Source organism: Ursus americanus, chromosome 4 (genome assembly GCF_024610735.1).
Source record: "Ursus americanus isolate L20-20 chromosome 4, mUrsAme1.1.p, whole genome shotgun sequence".
Classification (NCBI taxonomy): domain Eukaryota; kingdom Metazoa; phylum Chordata; class Mammalia; order Carnivora; family Ursidae; genus Ursus; species Ursus americanus.
In genome coordinates, this window is record NC_142130.1 from 33,480,038 (window position 1) to 33,506,195 (window position 26,158).

Genomic DNA, 26,158 nt, shown 5'->3' on the forward strand with positions numbered 1-26,158 from the left:
AGCCGGTGGGAGGGGCAGGGCGCAGAGGCCGAAGGGAAGCACTCACGTGCTTAATGAAGAGCTGTGCCAGTCTGTCCTGCTCCTGGATACATTTTTCCAGTTCGGCCAGGAAAAAACTAAAAGGAGGGAAGGGGTCAGGGAAGGAAGCCACAACCTTCGGAACTGTATTATTTCTCGGTGAGGAGATAAAGGACAGCAGACTCTTCCCCCAACCCTACCCCTAAGGTCAGATGCAGGCAGAGCATGGGAGGGTCCTGGATTACCAGGATGCCCTGTCCCCAGGACAACAGCTCACTTACTCCTTATGCCAGTCGTAAATCTGGTGAATATTTCCAAACACAATTTTATCCTTCCCTCGCATGTCCTCAGGGACACCCTTTTCTTCTATTCTCTTCATGAAGCCCTGTAGAGCAGAGGCAGTGATCAGTGGGGTATTTTCACAAGAAAGCTTTCTTGCCAGGCCCCATATACCGCAGCCCGTCTAAGCGCCCACTCTCTGCGGGAGTCTGAGGGCAAGCTCTTCTGTGGTTTCTCAGTGTTCGGCCAGCACTTGAGCCCATGCAGAGTGACAGACACACCTCTGATGAAGTTCTAGGTCCCTTTGTCTCCAGCCTTCTTAAGAGAAGGTAATTTTTCATCCAAGTATGTAAATGCCCCTAAAGTAAATCCCTACGGAGAGCGCTGTTTTATTTACTACCAAGTTGACTCTTAACTGTGGACTTGTCAGTCCTGTCTTAGGGGTGGATTTTTTCTTTGCCTGTCCTCTTGGTAGCCGTAACATTCTCCTTAAAAATCTAAGGAGTTTCTAAGCCCCGAGGTTTGTCTTAGGGGTGGATTTTTTCTTTGCCTGTTCTCTTGGTAGCCATAACATTCTCCTTAAAATCTAAGGACACTCTAAGCCCCGAGGTTTCACTAGGAGTGCCCTGCTTGTGCCCATGGTGACTCAGCTCTGAAGAATGCATGTCCATATAGTTAAACGCCAAGGAAGAGCTCTTGAGATAGTAACTTGGTCACCTAAAACAAGATGAAAGGACTCAGCTTCAGCCAAGAGGATCCCCCCCAAATGCTGCAACATTTGGGACCCCATCTCCCTCTGAATCTTTCATGATATTTCAAGGAGAAAAGAAAAAATAGATCACTGATCTATTACCATTTTTAGTTTCATTTCTGCAAATACCCAGAGAGTAAAATACATGTAACCCACAAGTTAAAAACACCTTGGTCCAGGTAGGGTCCAACATGCCTCTGGTTGGGTGACTGCAGACCCACCTTGAGCCACATACTCACCTCCACCACAATCCCCAGATCCTTGACATAGTCTTTTTCTGTCTGTACCAGCTCATTCAGGACAAACCTGAGCAGGAGATTAAGAACAATGAGGGTTCCTCTTCATTGTGAAGCAAGAAATCTTCACACTCCAGTTGACAGGAAAGTTACTTTGGCACCTTTATGACAAGAGCACCCCAAACCCCACACTTGCCACCCCTTGGGCAGGTGCTTTCTGGTGCTCTGCCTGTGAGAGGCCCCACGCCAAGAGGCGCCTTCCCAGGCGGCACACAGCAGCCTGGGCGACAGCGATGCTTACCACTTAGCATTTTTCTTCCTGTTCTTAATGATTCTTCCTCCCTCTTGGTGGGAGGAAGATATATAACTGAACAGTTGTATAGACCCAGGGCATGAGGAGTCACAGGCACTTTGGCAAAACTGAGTTATGAAAGCTTTGAGGCCAAGGGCTCACCATGAGACTTTTCTTCCTTCATTTCAACTCCATTCTGTGATTATCAAGAGGAGAAAGACATTTGCTTGATAGCCAACCTTTGAGGCCTCAGAGACACCAACATCAAGTGAGGCTTTTGAGATACAGAAGCTACAATTATTCAGATAGCTGTCCCTGGTAACCAGCCTGCAAAAGCCCCAGTCAGGGCCAGAAAGGTTGACTGCAGACACTCCATGATTACAACTTTCAATGCAGCAGCCTCCCCTCTCCCCAGCAGATGTGGGGTGTAACCACTAACAAGGACCCTTGCTTTCTTGGTTTCTTTCTTGTTAAAGATTTCCTCCTCTCAGAGCATTTGCTTCGTGCCAGTGCTTCATCTGGATTTTCTCATGTTTCTATCAAGGGAGGTAGTGTAAGCCCTGTTTTACATAGAGAAAATACTGAGGCCGTGTTTCCCATGATGACGAAGTCTGTAGCAGAGCTGGGATCCGAACCTATTGTACCAGAGTCCAAAGACTCTGCTCTTTCACTGTTGCCCGCTGCCTGGCAAACTACTCAGACTGGCTCTCTGGAGTCCCTGAAACCTCAAAACCAAGCCCTTCTCTTTCTTTCTGTCCAGAGAGTAAACAGCTGGACATAAAACACTCAGGGCTGTGCACCGGGTCAGGCTAGGTGCTGTGCGGCTTACTGGAATCTGACTCCTACTAGCTTTTTTGCCTGGAGCCACACAACTGCATTTTTGGCCCATGTAGCAGAAGGGATATAGTTCTGGGATGTCCAAAGGGGACCCCAGCATAAGGGTTGTAACTGTTCTGAACCCAGGAAGCAATTCATCTGAAATTCTTGACCTATATGGCACAGAGAAGCTAACGGATCCAAGGGTCTGGGCCTCAGGGTGATGGGGAGAAAGCAAAAGGAACACATGCTTCTTTATCAGCATGGCCAGTACTTCCAACCAGTTTCCTCTCTCTAATATACACAATCCACAATCATGTGTTATAGGCCACAGGAAGGAACTGGCAAGGCCAAGTAAAAGCATTTAAATATATCTTTAGCATGGCCCATGTTACTGCTTGGAAGAAAGTGGTAAAAACCCACAGGAAAGTGGGAGTGGGAATTTGGGGCTGGGAGGGCCCTCTGGAGATGAAGTCCAGCTCCCTGTCTCCAGGCGATATTTTTATCCTATGCTCTGACTGATTAGGCTAGGTGCTGCTAGTGGGCCTGGCATCACTTCTCTTGAAGGCCTGATGAAATACTTGGGGGGAGATCATGACACATTAATATATGTTCTGAAAAGGTCCATAAAAGATTTAAGTTACATGCAGCACAAGACAGTACATGATTAATTGCCAAATAAATTGAACTGATAATAAAGCATTTTAACAAATGTTTGGTTCTTATTAGTAAAGGTTATTTACAAAGTAAATGTTATCCAACTAAACTTCTGCCAGCTACAGGTCAGACCTAATTCTAACTTCTATGTTTCACAATGGTGGAGAATGGCTGGTCTTGCACAGGAAATCTCTTAGAACCTTTGCACTGGCTGTTCCCTCAGCCAAGAACACTTTTCCTCCATGGCTAATGGCCTTGGCTAGTGGCTTATTCCTTACCTCCTTCTAGTCTTTGTGCAAATGTCAGAAGCATTTAAAACTGCAACATGGCCTCAACCGTACTCCAAATCTCCCCCACTATTTTTCCTTTTTCCAGTTTCTAACATATTAGATAATTTATTCTTATTTTGTTTACTGTATAATTTCTCCCTTTTATAGTGTACGCTTGCCATGAGAGCAAGGACTTTTCTTTTATTGTTATTGTTTATTTTACTCACTGATATATCCCATACCTTGGTGCCTAATGGGTGTTCAACACCTATCGTTCAATGCATGAGGAACTAAAACCTGAAGGCAATCGGGACCATTCTCAGCTTTTTTCTTGTCCTGGACAGATAACTATTTGTTTTCATCTTTTCTCTGCGGAGCTCCCATTTAACCCTTCGATGTCTGGGGCTGAGTCTCCATTCTCTGCACCTCACCCCCGCCCCCCCCACTACCCCCACTCCCCGGCCTCTCTCCTCACACAGGGTTCACAATTAGACATGTATATATCCTCTCTTTCATCATGGCCATAAGTTACAGCAAGAGCAATGAGATATTGTAGTAGCTGGATTTTCAGGATAGTTCAGGATGTGGAGAGCTGTGGAGTCAGCCGAAGAGTAAGAAGAGGGGGAAGAAATGGGTAAAGAGAGTAAAAGAGGCAACACACTTTTGCCTGTCAGAGCAAAACCAGACAACAGCACATGTGGAAGCAGGACAATGGCTTACATGACTGCTCACGGGCCTGTTCAGCTGAAGTGACAAGAGCAGTGACAGACTTTGCCAAGGACCACCTGCTACCCCATAGGTCTCCTCCCTGATCTGAGTTTTGCTTGGCTTGACAAAGGACTGAAACATCGGCTCCAACGCTGCCTCATCTATGTAAAAACAACCCTGAGAAGCTAAAGAGAAGCAGCTTTGTACAAGTCCTAGAAAATTTCCATTTAAGGATGGAATTCCATTAGGGATTTTTCTACCTCTATTCCATTCTTGGGGTTCCCCTGAGTACCCATAAAGTTGAGGGGTAAGTTTGGAACTGAAGAGATACTTGCTCAGCTCCACTGTGAGGTGACAGCCCTGCTCTGAGGCCAGGCCCTGACTATGATGTTTCTACTTTTGTTTCCTAGGAAAGAAAGTCATAAATATTCACTTTGCCTGTTTCCAGGCAACGGAAGGACCTGGCCTCACTCATTTTTGGTAATCCTCATGTCTGTGACCAGGCTAAAGGAACGACGAGCCGAGGGAGAAGGACAGACTAATTAGCAAAGGGACCAGTTCTCTCGGCTTTACAGTCTCTCACACACGAGGCCACATCCAAGACTCATCAAGCTCTGCTTCCAACACGGAGTCAAACCTGAGAAAAAGGAAAACTAAAGTTTTGGAGGAATTGTGGTTTTGCATTAATGGTATCTGATACCTTCTTGATCATCTCAAATAACAGAAGACAGACTCGACATCAGGGTGGATAACTCAAACCTTGCATAAAGTATGGGTTTTTGTGAAATGGGCTGTAATGTGAATTTCATTTACCCCCAACTATTAAAAAAAGTGAAGAGGTTCTCTTGGAGCCAGGCCCACAAATGGATGCAAAATTAGAGAAGTAGCGGAGCTAGGCCCTGGCCTAGCTGCACAAGAGATGCCTTTCCTATACATGACTTCCCTGCATTTGAGCAATGTTCCCTCAGGTGAAACTCCACCAGACTTTCTACCATGGATTCTCTAATATGGGACCATAGCAATAGTCCCATAGTTTCCTGCACTTTGTTGTTTTCCTTTTATCAGCACGTGTTATTTTTTCTTTTTAATATTTATTTACTTATTTATTTGAGAGAGGGAGAGCATGCGCACGCGTGCGCTCATGTGCGCGCACCAGCACGCAGAGGAAGAGGAGAAGCAGGCTCCCCGCTGAGCAGGGAGCCCAATGCAGGGCTGGATCCCAGGACCCTGGGATCATGACCTCAGCCAAAGGCGGACGCTTAACTGACTGAGCCACCCAGGCGCCCCAGCATGTTTTAAATTTCTAACAGACCTTGGTTACAACCACACTTTGTCAATAATAGCTGCTATCTCCCAGACAATACTTCAGCCTATAATTCTTTAAGTCAGCGCCACTGCAGTGCCTTGTTTATCAATGTACACTGCACAGATCTAGGTCACCTTTACTTAGAATGAATGATATCCGTGGAAATACAGTGTGGGGAACTCCTCTGTAATCCTCCCCAAACTTCCTCCGACCGTAGCCCATTGTCCACACGTGTACTAGGGTAGCATCTGGAGAAGTCACTTACATCCGGCCTCTCAGGGCCTTGGCTTTCTGTTCTTCTTCCAGGTTTCTAGGAGGTGTGGGGGGGGTCATCCCCTCATTCAGGCAGCCTACAGGGTCTTTCAAGCTTCCCCGGTAGGAGCCTCCTTCTAGACTCTGAAAAGAGAAGAAAAACAGCCTTAGGAAGTGTACATTGAAAAGTCATCTGGAGGCTCTTGTGTCCCCTCCAGCCTAGCAGCAGCCAGCTTGGTAGATCAGTAGCCAAGGCTGTTCTCACTGAACATCAGTGCAGTGCCAGGAGGCCAGGTACTCCCATCTCCCTGCAGCAGACTGCCCAGAGCTGCTGCCTTCTCCGGCAATCAGGATGAATTTGGCGTCATGTGCTGCCAATTTCCTGACATAATGAAAATTGTCAAAGTGACTTATATCTGGGTAAGAGCTGCAGAGGTAAAGCTAATCATTGCAATTCTATGCTAATGAAGCAGTTAGACAAGAAAACCAGTTGTGGGACCATCAAATGCCAATTGAAAAGGGGAGGGTAGTTACAGGAGAGCTAGTTGGGTAAATTCATGTTTGTTAAATCAGCTACATTTTTTCCCCCAAGAGGCCAATGAGATGTAGACAGGAATAGGTCAATAGATTTAGCCTTTCCTAAAAATATCTTTGCTAAGGTTATTTACCAAGGGTTTTCTTTCATTTCTGAATCCCTTTAATTTCTTTTAATTAAGATGCTGCAGGATTGAGAAACAAGGTAAAGGTATTAATATAGTACTCTAGAAAGAGTTAAGGGCAAAGGATTCTAACCCCAAATCTGCTGGTCACTGGATGATCTTAAGTGAGACAGATGCAATTATTCCAATGCATACTTCAGTTTTTTTCAATTTTCAAATCATACCTCTCCTTTCTACAGATTTCTAAGGAATAGACAGAGACAAGAGTTGTATAATCCCTTGAAAAATTAGAAGTATTTTACAATGATGAGTTCTCCCCCCTCCTTGGAGCTGTTAACAAGGAGGATATTAAAAAATGGGGCCAATCTTAGCATTTTTACAGGTGTCCTCGAAGAAAGATCACACAGTGACACTTAGCATTTCATTATGGAACTTGGCAGAAGCAATGCTGGTACACAGTAAGCCTGGAGACCAAGGTCAAGGTGAGCGACTCTAAAGCAAATATGGGAGTCTAACCCAAACTACCCACACAAGAGGCCTGTTGACAACAGCCTCTGCGGCTCAAAGGAAAGGCTTCACTTTGGAAGTCTTTGAAAACATCAGCCTTAAGGTTAAAGTCACGAAGATCAAAAAGTCTCCAAAAAGGTCGGAGAAACAAAAGGCATGGTGTTAAACAGCCTGCACTTGGAGTATCTGTCTAAATTCTCATAGCTGCTGTACTTCAAGATAGGACAGATAAAAGCAGGAGAAGTCCAGGGGAATAAAACAAAAAGTAAATGAGGTGTCCAATGGGTCATTCATTATATGAGAACAGGTGGTGGATATTAAGACTTAAAGCTGAGGGGTGCCTGGGTGTCTCGGTCAGTTAAGCATCCGACTCTTGGTTTTGGCTCAGGTCATGATCTTGGGGTTGTGAGATCATGCCCCACGTTGGGCTCCATGCTCAATGGGGAGTTTGCTTGAGATTCTCCCTCTCCCTCTCTCTGTGTCGCTCCCCCACTCTCTTTCTCTCTCTAAAATAAATGAGTAAGGAGCACCTGTGGCTCAGTTGGTTAAGCGTCTGCCTTTGGCTTGGGTCATGATCCCAGGGTCCTGGAATCGAGCCCTGCTACATTGGGCTCCTTGCTCAGTGGGGAGTCTGCTTCTCCCTCTGCCTCTGCCGTTCTCTCTGCTTGTGCTCTCTCTCAAATAAATAAAATCTTAAATAAATGAACAAATCTTTTAAAAAAGTCTTACAGCAGAAAAATTTAAAGCTGAGAAGAGATGTAAACCTTCTTCCCCCCCCCCCCCACCCCCAAATCAACAAAATGCACCAAGAGCCAAGCATGAATTTGTTACCAACACCCGAAACTAGACTTAAGAAGATAGCATCTTCAAGTTCGAGAGAGAGAGAATTTCTTTTAACTTGACATGAAGTTATTTTACAGGACAAGTCATCAACCGTGGAAGTTGTTATCCTGAGAAGAAGCATAGGCTAAAAATACAGAAAGGTCAAGGAGAGTTTAGCTAAATTTATAGATTCAGGATCTGTAACCAGTTATTAAGGAAATGAGAGTGTCTGGTGCTGGGGTCTGACAAGCCAGTGGACAAGCAGGCTTTTCAAGACATGTGACCTGTTCCCTGGTGCCATCGCCAGAGACAGGCTCCCAGGCAGATGGGCCCAGCTGGTGATTGATCTGATTACATGGCTTTTACTTCCCTTCCTTCTTGTTCCATTGTCCTATTACAGCCTTTGTTCTGCAGCCTGTTGGCTGGCAGGATGCTGACTGCAAGGCCCAGGCAAACAGGCTTACATCTCTGTCTACAAGGCTCTCCTGTGGGGCACTGCTTGGCACAGTCCATTTTCAACCTTCTAGAATGAGGGACATCTAAGGAGCCCGAAGTGTCACACAGGTAAATATGTCCCATATCTTCCTGCCTGACCTGTTCTATGAGCAAAGAAACCCAAATTATCTCTGGGGAAGACTCTGTGAGGGGGTGAGCAGGGCAGAGGCAGTGAGAGAGGAGGAAGAGCGAAATAAAGGGTCTGGCTAAGCTGTAGTCTGGGTAATCTGCCTCATAATGGTGTTGGTTATCAATGCTTGTAACTCAAATGCCATTCCCTCTGAGGACCTGGCTAGCAGGGCTAGAGTGGGGATGCTGGGTCCCAGCCACAGGCAAGTGGGGGCAACCTGCCACTGTCTGTGCTGCTCCTGGTGGGAGGCAGGCAGCAGTGGCTGGCTGATGAGTAGTGGGAGGACTTCTGCCTTGCTCAGGCCACAACAGTCTCAGCAGGCAAAAGAGAAGGTGTAGGAGGAGAGGGCTACAAAAGTTCCTCCAGTTGCTCTAAGGCCAAGGACAGAAATGCATATAGGATTCAAAGCAGTAGATTAAGTATAGAGGAAGGCTGTCCCCACATTGAAAATGAACACATTTCCTGTTTGCTGGATTGGGGGTCACACACCCATAAAATGCCCCTCCTCAGGATTTCTATAAACACCCATTACACACCCCTGTACACCAGTCGTTACACAATACCGCAACTGACCATCTGTCTGTACTCAGGCCACTATTCATTGAGCATCTACTCTGTGCTAAGTATTTGCCAAGCACTGCAGAAATGAAGATGAATAGGATTGGCTTCCTTCCCCGCCCCCCCAATCTAAGCTGTTATGGGTGCTATTCTAGACGGAAGAGGTACCAAGGAGGATGAAAAAAGGAGCAGGCTGCTCTCTGGGGAGGAGAGGGTGGAGAGGGGAGGGAAAGGAAGAGGCAATGCTTGACCTGAGTATTGAGAAATAGGGATTTCACTGGATCCCCTGATGGCAGAGCGTTCCAGGCCCAAGCAGCACTCTGAGTAAAGGATCAAGCTGTGAACCTACACAGGGCAGCCTGGGCAGCTGAAAGCAGCCCACACAGGTAGAATATAGGGTGTAAAAGGGGCCAGGGGTGAGGGGTGGCGACAAGTGACTGTGTATTGTGTGAGTGGGGGTGAATGAGCCCTTGGGAAGGAAGAGGGGAGGAGTGAGACAACAACCCTGGAGAAGTACGCAGGGCCATATCTTGGGGAGCCTGTGTGTCGCATTAACAAGTAGAGACTTCACTTTCTAAACCAACGAGGAAAGGATTTGAAGCAAGGGAGTGACATGATTAAGGTTTTAGGAAGATCAGTCTTAATGTTCCTAAAGACCTTTCATGACTTGGGAAAATGTTTTTGATATGAGAGTAAAGGAAAAAAAGGACTTCACTTTTCTATACTCTCTAATTAATTACATTATTTTTAAAAGAGTCTAGGAGAAAATATATCAATATTTCAGTACTGAATATGTCTAGATGGTGATATTATCAGTGATATAATTTGTGTTTATACCCTTGTCCTTATTCTAATTTTTCTTGAATGAGCATATTTTGCTTTTATTAGAGAAAACCAAAAAACAAAAAAAAAACTATTAAAAAGTTTTTTAAAAAGAAGAAAGAAAAGAAAAGAAACTCCATCTGGTAGTCATGTAGAGACAGGTCAGACTGCAGTCAGGGAGGAAATGTTGCAGGAGTCCAGGCAGGAGTGCGTTTTGAGCACTAACCCTAGACTGTGAGCTCCATTAAGGAAGGTCCCATGCTCGATTTCAGAGCTGGCACATAGTATGAGTCCAAGAATTTCCTGAATGTACTATGGGACTCTTGGGGAGAGGTCAAAGGTCATCTGATAAAACAACAGATAAGGGTGCTGATCCAGCACCACGCACCACAGCACCACACAGGACACCAACCTCTTAGCTGCCCCACCCTGCTCTAAAAATTTATATACTGTTCTCTGGACAAAAAGTACTAGACCAGAGTCATTTCCAGGCAAATTAAGGGTAGGGATGGGGAAGAAGATAACTGTATAGTAGAAAATGTCATGTTTAATGAACCATGAGAGACTACGGACTCCGGGAAACAAACTGAGGGCTTCAGAGGGGAGGGAGGTGGGGATTGGGATAGGCCGGTGATGGGTATTAAGGAGGGCACGTATCACATGGTGCACTGGGTGTTATACGCAAGGAATGAATCATGGAACTTTACATCAAAAACCAGGGATGTACTGTATGGTGACTAACATAATATAATAAAAAAATATTATTAAAAAAAAAGAAAATGTCATGTTTAGACAAATGATATTTCAGGTTTGTGACTTTGTGTTAAATTTTTTTTTGGTGGAAATCGAAACTTTTCTATTTCAACAAGTTCAGGAACCTTTCTTCATAGAGGGAGGCCAGAAGGCACCTAGTGCCTCAAAACACACACCACGATGGGTGTGATGTGGCCAATATTTCCTCCCCTCTGGGCTCTTAACTTTGGCGAACTCTACCTTGCCACTGACAGAGCAGGCCAATTCACCTAGAGGAGAGCAAAGCATACATACACACGGATGCAGCCTGGCCCTAGCCGTGTTTCGTGGCCCACAGGGCTGGCCTGTGGCCCTGAATGCTATCAAAGCAGGAGAACCAGAGGGCGGGAAGTCCTACTGAAGTAGGCAGACCCGTTCTAGGATGCCAGGCCACCAGGGGGACTGAACAGGAGCTCAATCCCGGCCGGCTCGTACCCCAAAGGCAGAGGATTACCAGTCAAGGGGCCATCGGGACCATCCCAAGCCCAGTGAACTACTGTGACATGCCATCTGAGGGCAAGGGCTCAGAGAGGAGGCATTCTTTCTAGAGGCTCGATCTTTCATCTCAGGCAGGCTGTGAAATCCTATGGCTGTTTAGAGACACACGAGATTTTTCACATGGCGAGGAAGCTCTTGTTCCTCGAACTTGAGGAATAAAACCGAATCACATAGAATGTTAAGCTATTACCCTGCCCTGTTCACCCAACCACTAACTATTGGCTGACAAATACTGTGCCCCCATGGCCCAGGACATGGTTATGGAAGAAAGGCATGGCACTGTTCCCTTGCCCTGACATTCACAACACAGATCACAGATGAGGTGGCTAAGAGCTAACATCTGTAGGGTGCTTGCTTATCATTTTACGAAGCACATTCACACCTACTCAATCATCACAGTATCTCTTTTGAGATAAGATTCAGGTGGACAGAACCATCACTGCTGATACAGGAGATAAAAGAGGGGTCCAAGTAGACTCAGTAATGTGCATACGGCTACACAATAAGTAGCCAAGGCAGGACTACAACCCAGGTCTCTGATTCCCTACATACCCGCCACTGCCGCCACCCATCCTCACATGTAGGAAAAGCTTTATTAAAAGTCACACAGGGAGGGGCACTTGGCTGGCTTGGTTGGTAGAGCATGTGACTCTTGATCTTGGGGTTGTCAGTTTGAGTCCCACATTGGGGGTAGAGTTTACTTAAAAAAATAAAGAGAAAAAAGCACACAGGGAAAGTCCTTATTCCTGGCTTGGAATTTGAGACAATATCTTAATACAAAACGTGGAAAAAATGTGTGAGATCTATCTTGCGGGGGGGGAGGTGGGTGGGCATCTTCTCTTGCTAAATAAAAGCAATGATTAAAGACCAAGGCTGGCAGATGAGAACTCAGAAGTGTCCATAATGTCCAGAAGAACTTGTCAGAGGAGTCCTGGGGGAGCTTCAAGGGTTTTGGTCTGTATTATAGGTGAGCTGGAGAATACCTACCCTTGTTTCCTACCAGCAGCTCTGGGGCAGAAGCCTCGGTGCTGTCATGACCATGTGACCACAACGCACTAAGGGCAGCTCTGGGACTCCAAAACATGAGGGATCTCCAGGCTTTTGGATAGAGCAGAATTTGGTGCTATCTCTGGAGCAACCAAAAAAGAAAGTATAAAGAATCCAAGCCCTAGATATAAAAGTCCAAGTACGCTAGATGCTCCTGTAAAATTTCCAGACTCTGTGAATTGGAAAGGAACTTACTACCTCATCTCATACTGAACTAAGATAACTTTCACCCACAGGTCTAGGTTCCACCCTCTGGAGCAACAAAGAGTGAGACCAACCCTTCTTTCCCACAGCAGTCCTCAATGAATTCAGGAAAGCTCTCATGAGCCTTCTCTCTCCTAACTTCTCCCCCAATTTAACCCAGTACCTTCAACTTTCCTTCAAATGATATGGACCACATGGTACTGTTTACCACCTCTGGGGCCCTTCCCCTGAGTTCAAGAGCACTTCAGAATGCAGCATTCAGAACCTGTTACATGACTCACACACTACTCATGGCAGCTATGGGCTGAAGAACTCTGAGGACAACGGGGCTGTTACTCTCCTTGATTGTTCATTGTGCTTTCACTAACCTAGCCTATGAACACACTGGCCATTTTGGCAGCTGTCACACTGTTGTACTTACGGTCAAATAAAAACTCTGAAACTTTCGTAGGTTCTAGGTCTTACCCTCTTCTCAGCGAAAGAGCTAATGAGGAGTAGGAATACAAGTCTCAGAGATAAAAATGCAAACATGCCTGGGGAAACAGCCACCTACTGTTGCTTCACTGCTCTCCCACAGTGGGCAGGTACTGGGATGGGAAGAAAGAGAAAGTAAAGGGAAGGACAAAGGATCCAATTTTGGTGAGAAGATTCTGAAAACTGCTGCTCCCTCATTCCCCTTCATGATATGGGCTTGGTTTTACTTGTTTGGCCAAAGAAATCTCTATAATTCTGGGTTCTTTGCAGGTCCTCAAGGAGTACTTATTGGTGGGGGAAGAAGTTAAAGTTCTTATTTTGGGAACGTACCACAGAGCAGCCACTCATCTGATAGAGGTTTGTTGAGGGCCTGTTACAGGGCTGATCTGCTCCACCAACACCCTCCACTTCCTCTCCTCTGGGAAACTTGCTCTCATGAGACTTCTCAATATCTGCACTTACCTGTTTAACAGCAGCCACGCTGATCACACAACTAGAGGGCTGTGGGGACTCCCAGCAGTGCTAAGGTGAGCAGTAATAGCAGGATAAAGGGAATCCAAAATATAGAAAAATACAGCCTTTTGGAAACAAGAGTCCACTGATGTATGAGTGTAAAAGTCTCCAGTGTACTAATGGAGGAGGGGAAAATAATGTCCTAAATGACCAATCATCTTGCTGGGTAGGGAAGCGGCACAGATTAAGATAATGAAAAGATTAAGACACTTCAACAAATAACCTAACAGAACTATCTAAGAGCTGTGCCTGGCAGTGTGTGGCTTACACAGTAATTGCCGTGGGACTGCAGAGGAAATCTGGCCTGGGCTGGTCAGGGAAGCCCTTCTGGGCAGATGAGATTCCAGTGGGGCCCTGAAGGACTGTTATGCTTTAGATAAGCAAAAATAAGAGGGGGAATGTTCCAGAGAAGTAGGGTGGTATGAACAGAAACTTGGAGGGAGGAAAGCCAAGTGCACGAGGAAAACAATTTGGTTGGAGCAGAGTTCATCAACCAGAATAAGTAAGTGGCAGTAGGCTGGCTACAAAGCATTAGAATACTGGACAAGTGTGAATTTTATCCATGGAGTATTTTATCCAGTGATCTCCAAACTTTGATCATTTACCTCTATCAGTAAATGTAATTTAGGTCATAACATCGCCAAAACATGTAACGTATTTATAACATGTATTTCTGTGCTACCGTATTATCATTACGTATACAATAAAATATATGCCTAATCATTTTTAAATGACGAGATGAAGAGATTCTAAAATTGTCTTCCTGGACCTCAATAAAGTGTCTTGTGTATCTGAAGGCACCCCCACACCGGAGACGACTGTGTAGGCAAGAGGGAGGCAGTGAAACTTCACTGAGGAGGGAGGCAATAGCGGTGCTTGTGGAAGACCCGCCAGGAGACCGAGGCCCAGGAGGGAGGCAGACTGGGGCAGGGGAGCTACTGCAATAGTCCAGGCATGAGGTCAGGGCTCAGGCTCAGGTGGTGAAAGGGGAAATGTAAAGAAAAAAACAAAGGATGATTTTTAAGGAAAAACACCGTTAGTATTTGGAGAACGAAGAGGGTGTGTGGGTCAGTGTGGAGAGGAAAGGAGAGTAACTGGGGAGTGGTCACAAAGACAAGACTTGAAAAGCCAATAGAGTGCCTGAGAGAGCACTCGACTCCCACCCGTGAGACAGGGAGGGTGGTGGCGGGAAAATGGACAACCCTCAAGAGTTAGACACACTTAGTAAAAACATCAGCTGAAATAGTCTTTCTAACTTAGGAAGGAAAACTTGGAAGGAGAAGAAGAAAATCATGTGTTAAATTTCATCAGTACTCTCTAAGCTGGGAGATTTGAAGAGGGAATTACTGTAATCAGAATTATGGTCGGGCAGCGTTCCCTGCACGGCATCCAGCATTTTCCTCTAATTCCTGGGCTAAGGGGAGAAGGGTTTAAATGGTGCTGATTAGCAGAACCGCCCAAAAGAAGTCTGGCAGAAGCACAGACATTTACCCTAATGAGAGTTGCAGGAAAAACCAAACAAGCGACACGGATGAGGGTGAAGGGCAAGGAGAATGCTTCAAATTGCCATCCCGTAGGGATACGCATCAGTGTAAAAACAGGCGGTAGAGGAATAGCATTATCCAAAAACAAGCTCTTTCACCAGCATGGTGCCCAAACCCTAAAGCAGCCAGACCCATAACCCCTTTTCTGTAGTGATCTGATTGGCCTCTGAGACAGTCACAAGCTAGGCCAGTTTTCAGTGGCATAAGTTCAGTTTTCCCCCACGATGGGGGTATGCACCAGCTCCCCTAATCTCTTGTGGTGAGGTATCTGCACACTTTTGCTTATTCCCCTTTATAATCAGCAATCTACTTTTGCAAGATTCTGCGAGCTAGAAAATTGTCTGGGGTCTCCAAATAAAATTATCTGGTACTTTCCAAGACCCAATCCATGTTCCATGTCTCAGCAGCCAAGTTAGCTTCAGGGCTAACCAGACACACACCAGTTACTGTCCAAATGCCGCATCCCTGTAGGTCAGTGGACCGGGCTCACAGGGAGGCTATTTTGTCTTGTATATTTTTTTCCTTTCATCAATGCCATAATCCCAAAAGGGCCTATTAATTGCCCATGCCCATTCCAAGAAAAAAAAAAAGCTAAAAAGACTTTGGGGCACAGGTTTTTTGGAAACCATCATCAGCTAGAAACAATCCTATAGGAGGAATGAGGACAGGTGCAAAGGAGGCCATGGCAGATAGATGCCAGGCCCTGGGAGCCGCATGGAGGTGAGACACACACAGAACTGCCTCCAGGACCCCCACTTACCAGCTTGCTTTTGACCAATTGTTCTATTGCACTGACAAGGTCTGCAGCAGAAGGTACTTCAGTGGAAGCCTGCCGGGCTGCTAGCAAAGAGGAGGACTGCAAGACATTGAGCAGCAAAGGAAAAGCAGATTAGCAAGGAATGAGGAATAGCAATTAGGAAGCAAAACAGCAAGTCCACAGCTCAAGGCAGGCAAGGGAAGCAAAGCTTTATGTTTAGAGGCAAGAGATCATAGAGGGAGATAGGAGGTGGTGTGGGTGTGGGACAGGCCTGCCTGATCCCTTGTCAGGAATTCTGGCCAGCGACAAAGCAGGAATGGGACAAGGCTCTCCTTAGGCAGGCCTCCAGAGGAGCAGAGGGCAGGGTTTGCTGAGTTTCCAGGAGGCTGATAGGTAAGGGCTGCACCCACTGTCAGCAACAGGGGAGAGGGACAGACAGAACTTTGGCCATGACAGGGCTGCCCATTGCTGTTTCAGGGTATGAAAAACCTAGCCTCAAATGTGTCCAAAGGAGAGAAATTGTCTTTGCTTTACATTTTAAATACAGATTTTAAACATATATCTTCAGTGTGTATCAAGCAAAAATTTTAGGGCAGAGCACTTAAAGACCAGGAAGCTAGAAACCCCCTGCCCACTCAAATGTGGGCACATGCGCGTGCACACGCGTGCACACACACACACACACACACACACACAGAGATAACGCACACATACATACCTCCACAAACATAGCTGTTTGTGCCAAGGACCCCCAACTGAAACACCTGGACGTAATAAATGGTTTTAGCAAGGAGTTGTGTATCTCATGCTGGAGTCACCAGGGACTATCTTATTCACAGTGAAAGGAGGCTCAAGCCAAGAGTCTGCCCCACACTCCCCTTGTACCAGCAAGAAGGACTGACTGACTAGTCCAGGTGACTGTTCGGTCAATGGTTTGGGGAATCCTGCTCACGAAGGGACAGTGGTTTTTAATTTTCCTTCTCCTACTTGAGAAGAAACTGGGGGAGAAATGGTTCACTCTGCATGCACATATGAGCTTTCCCCCGGCACAGCAAAGCAGAGGGCAACTGTGCTCCCAGGGCCCAGGACACATGCTCCTTCGGTCTTTGACACTGCTTTCCCCAGGGGTAAAAAGCTGGATGTCCTGGCCACACTCTGGCTTCAAGTTTGTCCCTTACGTTAGGGGGAAGAGTTTCAAAAAGGAAGCTATTTGTTGTCTAATTTAAGAGTTACTCTAGGTCTCTGTTTCTGAGATGGGGTAAAACAAAGTCAAATAATAATTAAGAGAGAGATAACAACACTGTTTTTTCTCTTCTGGGGAATGAAGGAAAGGAGCTTAAGTCTGTTTGGAAATCCAAGCTATCAACTTTTTGATTTAGTAATCCTACCCCTGGGAACTTATCCCAAGGACAGAAGTCAAAAGAACAAATGCTGTATGTACAAAGTGATCTGTGGCAGTGTTATCTGGGATAGCAAAACTGGAAACAACCCAGGATGTCCCAAAACAGACTGGTCAAGCAAATTATGATACATCAAATAAGGGAAATACTTTCCTCAGCTATTAAAATTATAGTTATGAAGGTAAAATCAATAAGATTCTTAAAAAATATGAAATAAGGTACTGAACATATCAAGTGCATATTAAAATTATAAAAATAAAACATACATGCATATGAACAAATATTAGAAGGGAACATGGAGAACTAAGGCGATTGTGTAACATTACAATCAGTAGACTAAAAACTTCCTTATAGACTGTTGTGAAAACTTATTTCAATATGTTCAACTCCATTTGCTGGAAGTTCTGAGGCTCCCCAAATATTTCAGAAAAACAAACACACAGAAATCAAACAGGCAGGGCTGAGAAGGGTAAATGTGTCCACAAAGGGACTGTTGCCATCTGCCCTCTTTCTGGCTAATGAGAAGGCCACACAAATGCCTGGGGTAAGTCTGCATTTTCAGTTAAAGATTATCCAGAAACAACATAACATCCTCTTCCCCAAAACAAGTTGTATTTGAGGGAATTCGAGGGGGAGGGTTCATGACCTTTCCTTATCGTGTGCCAGCTGGTGCCTTGGTGCGGAGGGCCGTGTGGGACGGCCGGCGCTGTGACAGGAGCGTCCTCCGCCCCACATAGGCTATCACTGTTAGCGGAACATTTTACAAGGGTAGGCCTCTGGGAACACAGCAGGTTGGCTCCCGCGCTGACCTCAGTGTGAAGCGCGGGCACTTCTGCTCCTGGGAAGCCAGGATGGGCATCGTGCCGTGCTTCTGGCTACTTGTCCTTCCAACGGTGAAGAGTCCGGGCCACCACCATCACCGCAGGAGGGCCACCGCCGTGCCCTGCTCACGGCTGAGTCACAGAGGGGGGGCGCCTTAGTCACCGTCCTGTCCCTAGAGGCTCTCCCTTTCGCGTGGCACCCCGGAAGACCCCAACTAATGTCTGTGGGTTCGTGATCCAAATACAAAGCAGAGGGAGTGAACACAAGAACGGGGATATCACCGGACATGCGGAAGCATCTGCAAGCAGGACTTTCTGAACCGTATCCCGGGTGGTGGTGTAAGATCTGCTCCCCACTTCTGCTGGCCCCACCTCCCCAGAGGAGGCTGTGCCACCGAAAGGCGGAACAGCAGGGAACACAAGGAGACCCCGGAGGGACGGCTAAGCCACCACCACCACCACAACCACTCTGAAAAGAAAATGTAAAGGACAGTTAAAACCTGCAGAGTCCAAGGGGGCAGCGACATGAACAGAAGGCAGGAAAAACGCGCTGTGGTGAAAGCAGGGGTTGCTAGGAAAATGTGTGACGGAGCGGGTGGTTAACGCAGCCCCGAGCCTCGGCGGGTACCGGGCAGCACATCCAAGCTGAGCCTCTAGAGCAATCGGGGTGCTCGCCGGGCGATTCAAGGCCACGTGGACATCCACGCTTCAGGCACTGGTGAGCCTCTGCGTGCTCACGAGTCAGGGAGTTTCTAAGAGCAAGCACGTGGCAACCTGCACTTAGGTTTTCCCACTGTTGTCAGCAACCCCCCTGCTCGCCACCCCCTTACAGCATCTCCATCCCTCCTGTGGTGCTTGCAGAATTTGGGCTTGACCAGAAGCTACTGTTCTCTGGATTTTAGTGCTGAGTATAGGGAAAACGGGCAGCTAAGACATAGTTCAGAAGTCAGGTGCAGCAAAGTGATCATGGCCTGGAACCGCCTCAGACTTGTTTGGAGACAAATAGTTCCCTTTAGGATCTGCAGCTTCCAAAGACAGAGCCATCACCCTTCCTCAACAGGACGAGACACCAGTCAGATTCCCACTCTGGGACTTCGGCACGCGCCCCTACACTGCCCAGAATGAAGTCAGACTTCCAGGGCGGGGGGAGGGGACACGTACCAAATATAGATGGAATCCACATCACTATGGATTCAGAGAGATAACAAGGGAGAGAGAGTATTACTACCCTCACCATACACACGTGACAAAACCACATGTATTATACATTGTTCTTTCCAGTGAGAACGTAAAGAAATCCTACCATCTCGTCCTGTGTAGGGTCATTGTCAAAGATCTTCATAGGAGGAGGGAGAGGGGTGTGTGACTCTTCATCTGGCTCATCTTCGCCCCAACCTTTCTTGTTCTTCTAGAACAAAAGAGCAGCATTAGCCATACAGTCCTACGTTTCATATAAAGATACCAATGGTTCAGGATTCAGAATTTTTCAAAAAGCAATATATGATACCCTCCTTCTTCAACACATCCTTATTTTTTCAGCCCCGCTGTCCTCTGTGGAATGGGTGCACGTTCTTATCTCAAAGGACACTGAGGTTCAAATGGGGGAAAACACACACACACACACACACACACACACGAGAAACATCTACCTCATTAATCAGTCAGGAATAGAAAAATCTGAGAGTGGTCAGACAGAACCTAACTTTTTAGCTTTTGAAGGATGATTCAGCGACAATCTGAGTATCATCAGGCTCTACTGTCATTCTCAGAGGGGGAAATGGCAGATAGCATAAAATTACGCACAGAGTCTCGTTACACAGCAGGAAGAGTCACTTAGCCACATCACTGATTAGAGCAGGTTAGCTGGCCAGAAAAAAAACAGCTCTCATTCCCTCAACTAAAACACACCCACTGTATTTTGATTACAGAATCTCAGCTCTGAAAGGGACTTCAGGGGTCACACCGTCCGAGCTCTCGGCTAATACAGGGATCTCTCCAACTGCTATGTGAGGTCATATGGCGTCCCAGACCCTTCTAGCACGGGTGTTTATTTGCTTTCATGACAGCTCACTTTATCACTGGTGGACCTCCATTAAAGTTCTTCTTTGAGGCGCAGTCTTGCCTTCTGTAAACTTTCACCTGTCAGCCATAATTCTCCCTTCTGGAGCAACCTGGAGTTGTCTACTCCCCTTTATATGTGGCACTGCTCTAGATACTTGAAAACAGCTATACTCTCCCAACACAGCCTTCTACTTCCAAGGGAAATGGTCTAACTTCTTTTATTCTTATTCTCAACTAGCAGGTTTTGATGTAGTCCTTAGAAGCAGGGGATTAGGTGACCAGATGGCTCTCCCGGGGCCCAGGTCCCTATCTCCAAATCTGGCAAAATGTTGTCTATTTGCTGGAAATTCTAGGTGCTAGTCAGTCTCCGAATTGATTACACATCAGACTGGCAAGGTCTTGTTAGTACAAAAACTCTGATCATTTGGGCTCAAGAACACAATCTGCTGGGGACTAGAGACTGGTGGGTTTACAGTACCCATGGAAGGAAGCCTCCCAAAACTCCAGAAGGATGTAGGTCAGAAGCCGCCTCCTCCTGGGGGCTCCAGGGCCAGGTGTAAGTACCTCATCGGCACTGTCTCCCTGAGGGGTCGTCTCATCCCCAGGCTTGGGAGATCCCAGGTCGAAGCTCTTCCGGCCGTCTCGTACTTTCTTCTGCTTCTTGATGTTTCCATCTGTTTTCCCACTGTTGAGCCGGCGCACGGGACTGGTCAGCCACTTCTTAAGGGTGTTGGTGGAACGCTTGGGCCCGGGGGAGCTGTGGATGGAGTTCAGGGAGGGCTGAGACTGCAGGTTGGCCACCGACTCAGACTTGCCTCCGTTTTCACTTGAGGAATGAGAGTATGCATCTGAGGAGAAAGAACAGACAGGCACAGCCATGTCAGGGGCAGCTGGGGGTGGGAGTGTGGCTGGGAGTAAGACAGTTCCATCCTCAGGAAGCTGGGACACAAGGCAGAATGTCAAGGCCAGCTGCAGACCCTGGTCAAGGCAACCCTCTCTAGAGGTTAACAGTTGACACTCACTCAATTTTCAATGTGCAAGGCACTGCTCTGGTTGCTGTGGATATCCAAGCAAACAGAAGACAAAGACTCCTACCCTCATGGAAAAAAAATCAAGATCCTAAGCAAGAATTACCAACCAATAACAACGTCATGGAGCATCTATTAGGTAGTATATTTTAAAGACATTTAAGACCTAGGTTTTATTGTCAAAGACCCCTTATCTAGCTACACACACACACACACACACACACACACACACACACACACTCAAAGAAAGAGAGAGAAGAGTGAAAGAGCAAGACAGAGCGTACAAAACAAAGCCAGATTCACAGAGTAGAATGTGACTAATTGCCACAGGGCTGGTCTGGACTCCAGGTGATAAGCTAGCAGAGTTCAGAGGAAGGTCAGACCAACGTAGGAGGGATTGGTCTGCAAGGGTTTAATGGAAGAGATGTGTCTGAGTAGAAGAGAAGGGGAGAAGGAATTCTGAAAGGGAGAGACAGCAGGAACCAAAGCATGAATACTGAAAAATAGGTTAACACAGCCCATAAGGAGATCCTCTGCATGAAATAAAGGTTTGATGGAGAAAGAGAAACTGGACAGAAAGATTAGTGAGGACATTTAATAATAAACTATAAGTGTCTGACCTTTATTGTGAGACTATCCTGGGAAATGACACAATAAAAAGGGTTTTTTTTGTTAATTAATCTGGTCACTACATACAGCATAGCCCTGGGAAGGAGGGGTCAGAACCAGAAGGCCACAGTAGGGTGGTGCACAAGGGGGCAGAGGGACGGATGTGAGGCATTGCGGGGCAGGAGGCGTCTGCACGACAAATCAAAGGTGAGCCGCCTCTCTGCACCCGCTGTTCCTCGTGACCAAAATGGTCTTGGGAGAGTCCCTGCCCGGCTCTGCCTCGACCCCTCGTGGGCCCACTGTCCCTGTGCCAGTTTGCAGACTAATACTTAAACCAAACCCATGACTAGGTATTGAAATAAATGACTGCAATGGTGTTTCACACCCACTCCTCTCAAAGACAGAATCACCTTTTCCTATAATGACTTCATCCTAGACCTGGCCTTGAGGACAAACCTGGCTTTATAGGCCCTCTGGCCTAGACATAGCCAGTGGAGAAGAAACAAAATCCTGAAGGAAGGTGAATGAATACTTTTGCCAACAAACAGCTGTCTCTAGCTTCTACAACTGGCCTATCTTGAGGGCCCCAAGCTCAGGCTCTTGACCCTGTGGGGACTGACTTTGACGATGCTAGAGTTTTGTGTGTACTTTGGAAAACAACACCTGAATGTCTGCATCTAGAAGCCCAAACACTGAGGTCCTAAAGTCCCCTGGTATAAAGGATATTTACAGAGTTGCTCTGCTCAGGGAATACTTGGGGATCCGCTGACTTGGTTGGCATCCCTTTAAGGACAACACTGTAATCTTATCTCAGGGAATTCCTTGCTGGCTGTGGTCCTGGGTATGTTGACATTATTTCTGAAGTGTTTGGTGTGGGTCAAACTCCTGTTCTCAGAAGCCTGGGTGATCAACATCTCCCCTCACTGGTGGTGTAACCAGGGCCTTTCTCTTATCTTTCTGCTGATAAGCTGCAAAAGCTTTTCATTCACCAGACCCCTGGGATACCACATGGCTCTATAAAACCAAGGCTTCAAAACTTAATCAGCACATACTGTGTCAGCAGAATTAGAGGCCAAACCACATTAACTGTGCCCTGGTCCAAATTCTCTGTTCCATCACAAAACATAGCCTGACTTTGAGATTGACAAACGCAAATCTTGACTGACTGTCATTCCCTATTGTCATATGGTTCTGCTTTGGGGCATTTTGTACAAATGAATGGCAAGAGTACACATTACAAAGTACAAATTAAAAATCAAGCATGTTCTCACTTTTGTTGTTTCAAGTTTATTCTGTGTCAACAATTAGGGCCATTCAATCACAGCCCGCATAAAGAGAATTCAAGCATTGGAAGCCATCTATAATTCAGCTAATTAGGGTCCTGAATTGAGACAGGCCCATTTCTAAATCACTTTGCTGTTTTTTGTTTGCCTATTTTTGTTTTTATTTTCTAGTTTTGATACAGTTGACATATACCATTGTATTAGTTCAAGGTGTACAACATAATGATTTGATATTTGCATATATTGCGAAATGATCAGCACTATAAGTTTAGCTAACATTCATCACCTCACATAGTTACAATCTTTTTTCTTGACATGAGAAATTTACTAAATTACTTTGAATGAATGCTTTTAAAAAATGTGGCACTATTTAGTTTTGAAAATTTGTACTTTCTTTATTATTGCTTTAAAGACTAATTGGCATGCTATGCTCTTCCCATCTTTGCAAGATGACTGCAATTAGCTGTTTGAGATTTTATTCTAGTGCCTTTGCAGGCATGAAAGTCAAGGAACTGATCTGTCACCGCTGCAACAATAAGACTGCTCTCACACCTTTCCAAGCTGAGGTGGATGCTACTGATTATGGTGCTCGTCATAGGAAATAGAAGATCAGAGGGTTTCAGGAAACTAAGGCTCAAAGTTGGTGAATGGAAGAGAGGCAAGACTTAAACCCAGATCTGACTCCACTGTGTGTGTACACACACACACACACACACACTTAAAGATTTTATTTATTTGAAAGAGAGAGCGAGAAGAGAGAGAGAGAGAGCACGAGTGGGGGGTGGGCAGAGGCAGAAACAGACTCTCTGCTGACCAGGGACCCTGATGAGGGGCTTGATTCCAGGATTCCGATATCATGACCTGAGCCGAAAGCAGAAGTTTAACTGACTGAGCCACCCAGGCTCCCCATCCACTGCACATACATTAACCTTATTCCTATGTCTGCATTCATTCCATGTATTGTTTTAGCCTCCATGATTATTGTAAAAGGAGGACCAAATTGCTAGTCCATTTAACATTTCAAATATACATTTATATATAATTTATATGTTATAAAATTTCAATGCTGAAAACCATCTCAGTCTCATTTCATGGATAAGGCAGTGAAGGTTTAAATATGAGAAATCCATTGTTAGAAATGAGTTTGTCACAGAGCTAGGACCAGAATCCAGGCATCTCCACATCTGCCCCAGGGCTCTGAATTAGCCCCAGGGCTCTGAATTAATGTTTCCTCTGCAGCCCTAAGGCACAGAAGCTGCACATACAGCTAATATCTGGTTTTAGGTCACTGGGAAGACGAATGTGTCCCAGGGCATTGTAGGTAATCAAGTTCCCCAAATGTTGGGGAACATCTAGTATGTTCAACTTGCTTTCTGGATCAGAAAAAAATCATATTTTGGGGCGCCTGGGTGGCACAGCGGTTAAGCGTCTGCCTTCAGCTCAGGGCGTGATCCTGGCGTTATGGGATCGAGCCCCACATCAGGCTCCTCTGCTATGAGCCTGCTTCTTCCTCTCCCACTTCCCCTGCTTGTGTTCCCTCTCTCGCTGGCTGTCTCTCTCTGTCAAATAAATAAATAAAATCTTTAAAAAAAAAATCATATTTTGAGGCCGGTTTTACTAGGAGATATTTTTAAGATAGAGAAAAATATAGAAAAAAATGTAACAAACCAGGTACCCACCACCCTAGATATGATAAATGTAAACTTTTTTTTGCCATATTTGCTTCAGCTTAAAAAAAAAAAAGAAATCAAATATTACACAATATAGTTGAAAGTTTAAATTTTTTTCCCCATTTACAATCCTATCCACCGTTTTCCCTTCTCTGAGTTAAATTCTCTTATGAAGTCGGTGTGCACCTTTCCCGTCCATGTTGTTAGCCATCTATTTTGTATGGAAATATAGTATCATTTTGTGTTTTTTAAATTTTATATAATTATCATAATATAGATATCATTTTGCAATGTGCTCATTAATTCAAAATTATCTGAGATATATCCACGTTCAGTCATGCAGCTCTAGTTCATTCATTTTAATTATTGAATAGCATTCTTTCATAGGATGTACCATGGTGTTTGCAACACATTTTCCTAAGGATGGATATTTAGGTTGACACACACACACACACACACACACACACACACACATTTGAAGCAGTCCTGTACAGGTCTCTGTTTATTTGTGAGAATTCCTCTAGGGCATTGTTTTCCAAACTACCTGTGGTCAGGGAGTCAAGGACCCATTTTCTTATTTTCAATTTGTTTCAGATCAATACTTTTATACAATACAAAGTCACACTCTTAGATGTGGTGGAAGTAGCAAATTGCTATAAAAGCTTCTACATGCTTATTCTCACTTTCTGTACCTGTATCTCCCTGCGGACTAGAAACAAATGGCTGACAAACCTTTACAACGTGCAGATCACACACCGAGAAGAACACACACTGCTCTAAACTCCAAAGCGTCCAGAGCACGTATCTCAAGGCAGACCTGCTGGCCTTTACAGAAGACACCTCGCCACCTTCACTAGTTACTGTCAGCTTGCCCTCTGATCGACTCCCACCAACTGCGTATATGACTTCTCGTCTTTTGGAATCATCGACGAAATGAAAAAGCAATCTACCAAATGGGAGAAAAATTTGCAAGTCATGTATCTGATAAGGGGTTAATATCCAAAATACATAGAGAACTCATACAATTCAATGGAAAACAACCTGATTAAAAAAGGGGGCAGAGGATCTGAATAGACCTTTTTCCAAAGAGGACATTCAGATGTTCAACAGACACATGAAAAGACACCCAACATCACGAATCATCAGGGAAATGCAAATCAAAACCACAATGAGATACCATCTCACACCTGTTACAATGGCTATTCTCAAAAAGATAAGAGATAACAAGTGTTGGTGAGGATGTGGAGAAAAGGAAATCCTTGTGCACTGTTGGTGGGAATGCAAACTGGTGCAGCCACTATGGAAAACAGTATGGAAGTTCCTCAAAAAATTAAAAACAGAACCACCCCATGATTTAACAATTTCACTTCTGGGTATTCATCTGAAAGAAATGAAAACACTTGAAAAGATATATGGACCCCTGTATTAACTGCAGCATTATTTATAATACCCAAGACAGAAGTGACATGATGAATGAATATGGAAATGTGGTACATGTGTACATTGGAATATTGTTTAGCCACAAAAAAGAAGGGAATCCTGCCATTTGTGACAACCTGGATGGACCTTGAGGGCGTTATGCTAAATGAAATAAGTCAGATGGAAAGACTAAGACTGTATGATCTCACTTTTATGTGGAATCTAAGGGAATAAAAACAACAAACTCATAGATACAGAGAACAGATTGGTGGTTGCCAGAGCTGGGGGAGGAGGGTGGGCAAAATGGGTGAAGGAAGTCCAAAGACACAAACTTCCAGTTATGAAATAAACAAGTCATGGGGATGTAATGTCCCGCATGGTTACTACTGTGAGTAATGCTGTATTATATATTTGAAAGTTGCTAAGAGAGTAAATCTTAAAAGTTCTCATCACAGGAAAGA

At 45.4% G+C, this 26,158-nt stretch overlaps 1 protein-coding gene across 25 annotated transcripts in view; it reads right to left on the minus strand.

The window, feature by feature from the left end:
• KALRN (kalirin RhoGEF kinase) overlaps positions 1–26,158 on the minus strand; it is a 637,031-nt gene that overhangs the window by 55,172 nt on the left and 555,701 nt on the right. For 13 of the 25 annotated variants that reach the window (XM_087861563.1, XM_045812696.2, XM_045812695.2 and 10 more), the window contains 6 exons: positions 20,253–20,536; positions 18,931–19,035; positions 5,598–5,728; positions 1,288–1,354; positions 300–403; positions 47–116 (listed from right to left, as the gene is read on the minus strand). In XM_087861563.1, the coding sequence (XP_087717689.1) occupies positions 47–116; positions 300–403; positions 1,288–1,354; positions 5,598–5,728; positions 18,931–19,035; positions 20,253–20,536 (761 nt within the window). Of the gene's footprint in view, positions 1–46; positions 117–299; positions 404–1,287; positions 1,355–5,597; positions 5,729–15,409; positions 15,506–18,930; positions 19,036–20,252; positions 20,537–26,158 lie in introns of all 25 variants that reach the window. The other 12 variants (XM_087861566.1, XM_087861565.1, XM_087861570.1 and 9 more) reach the window with 3 other exon arrangements.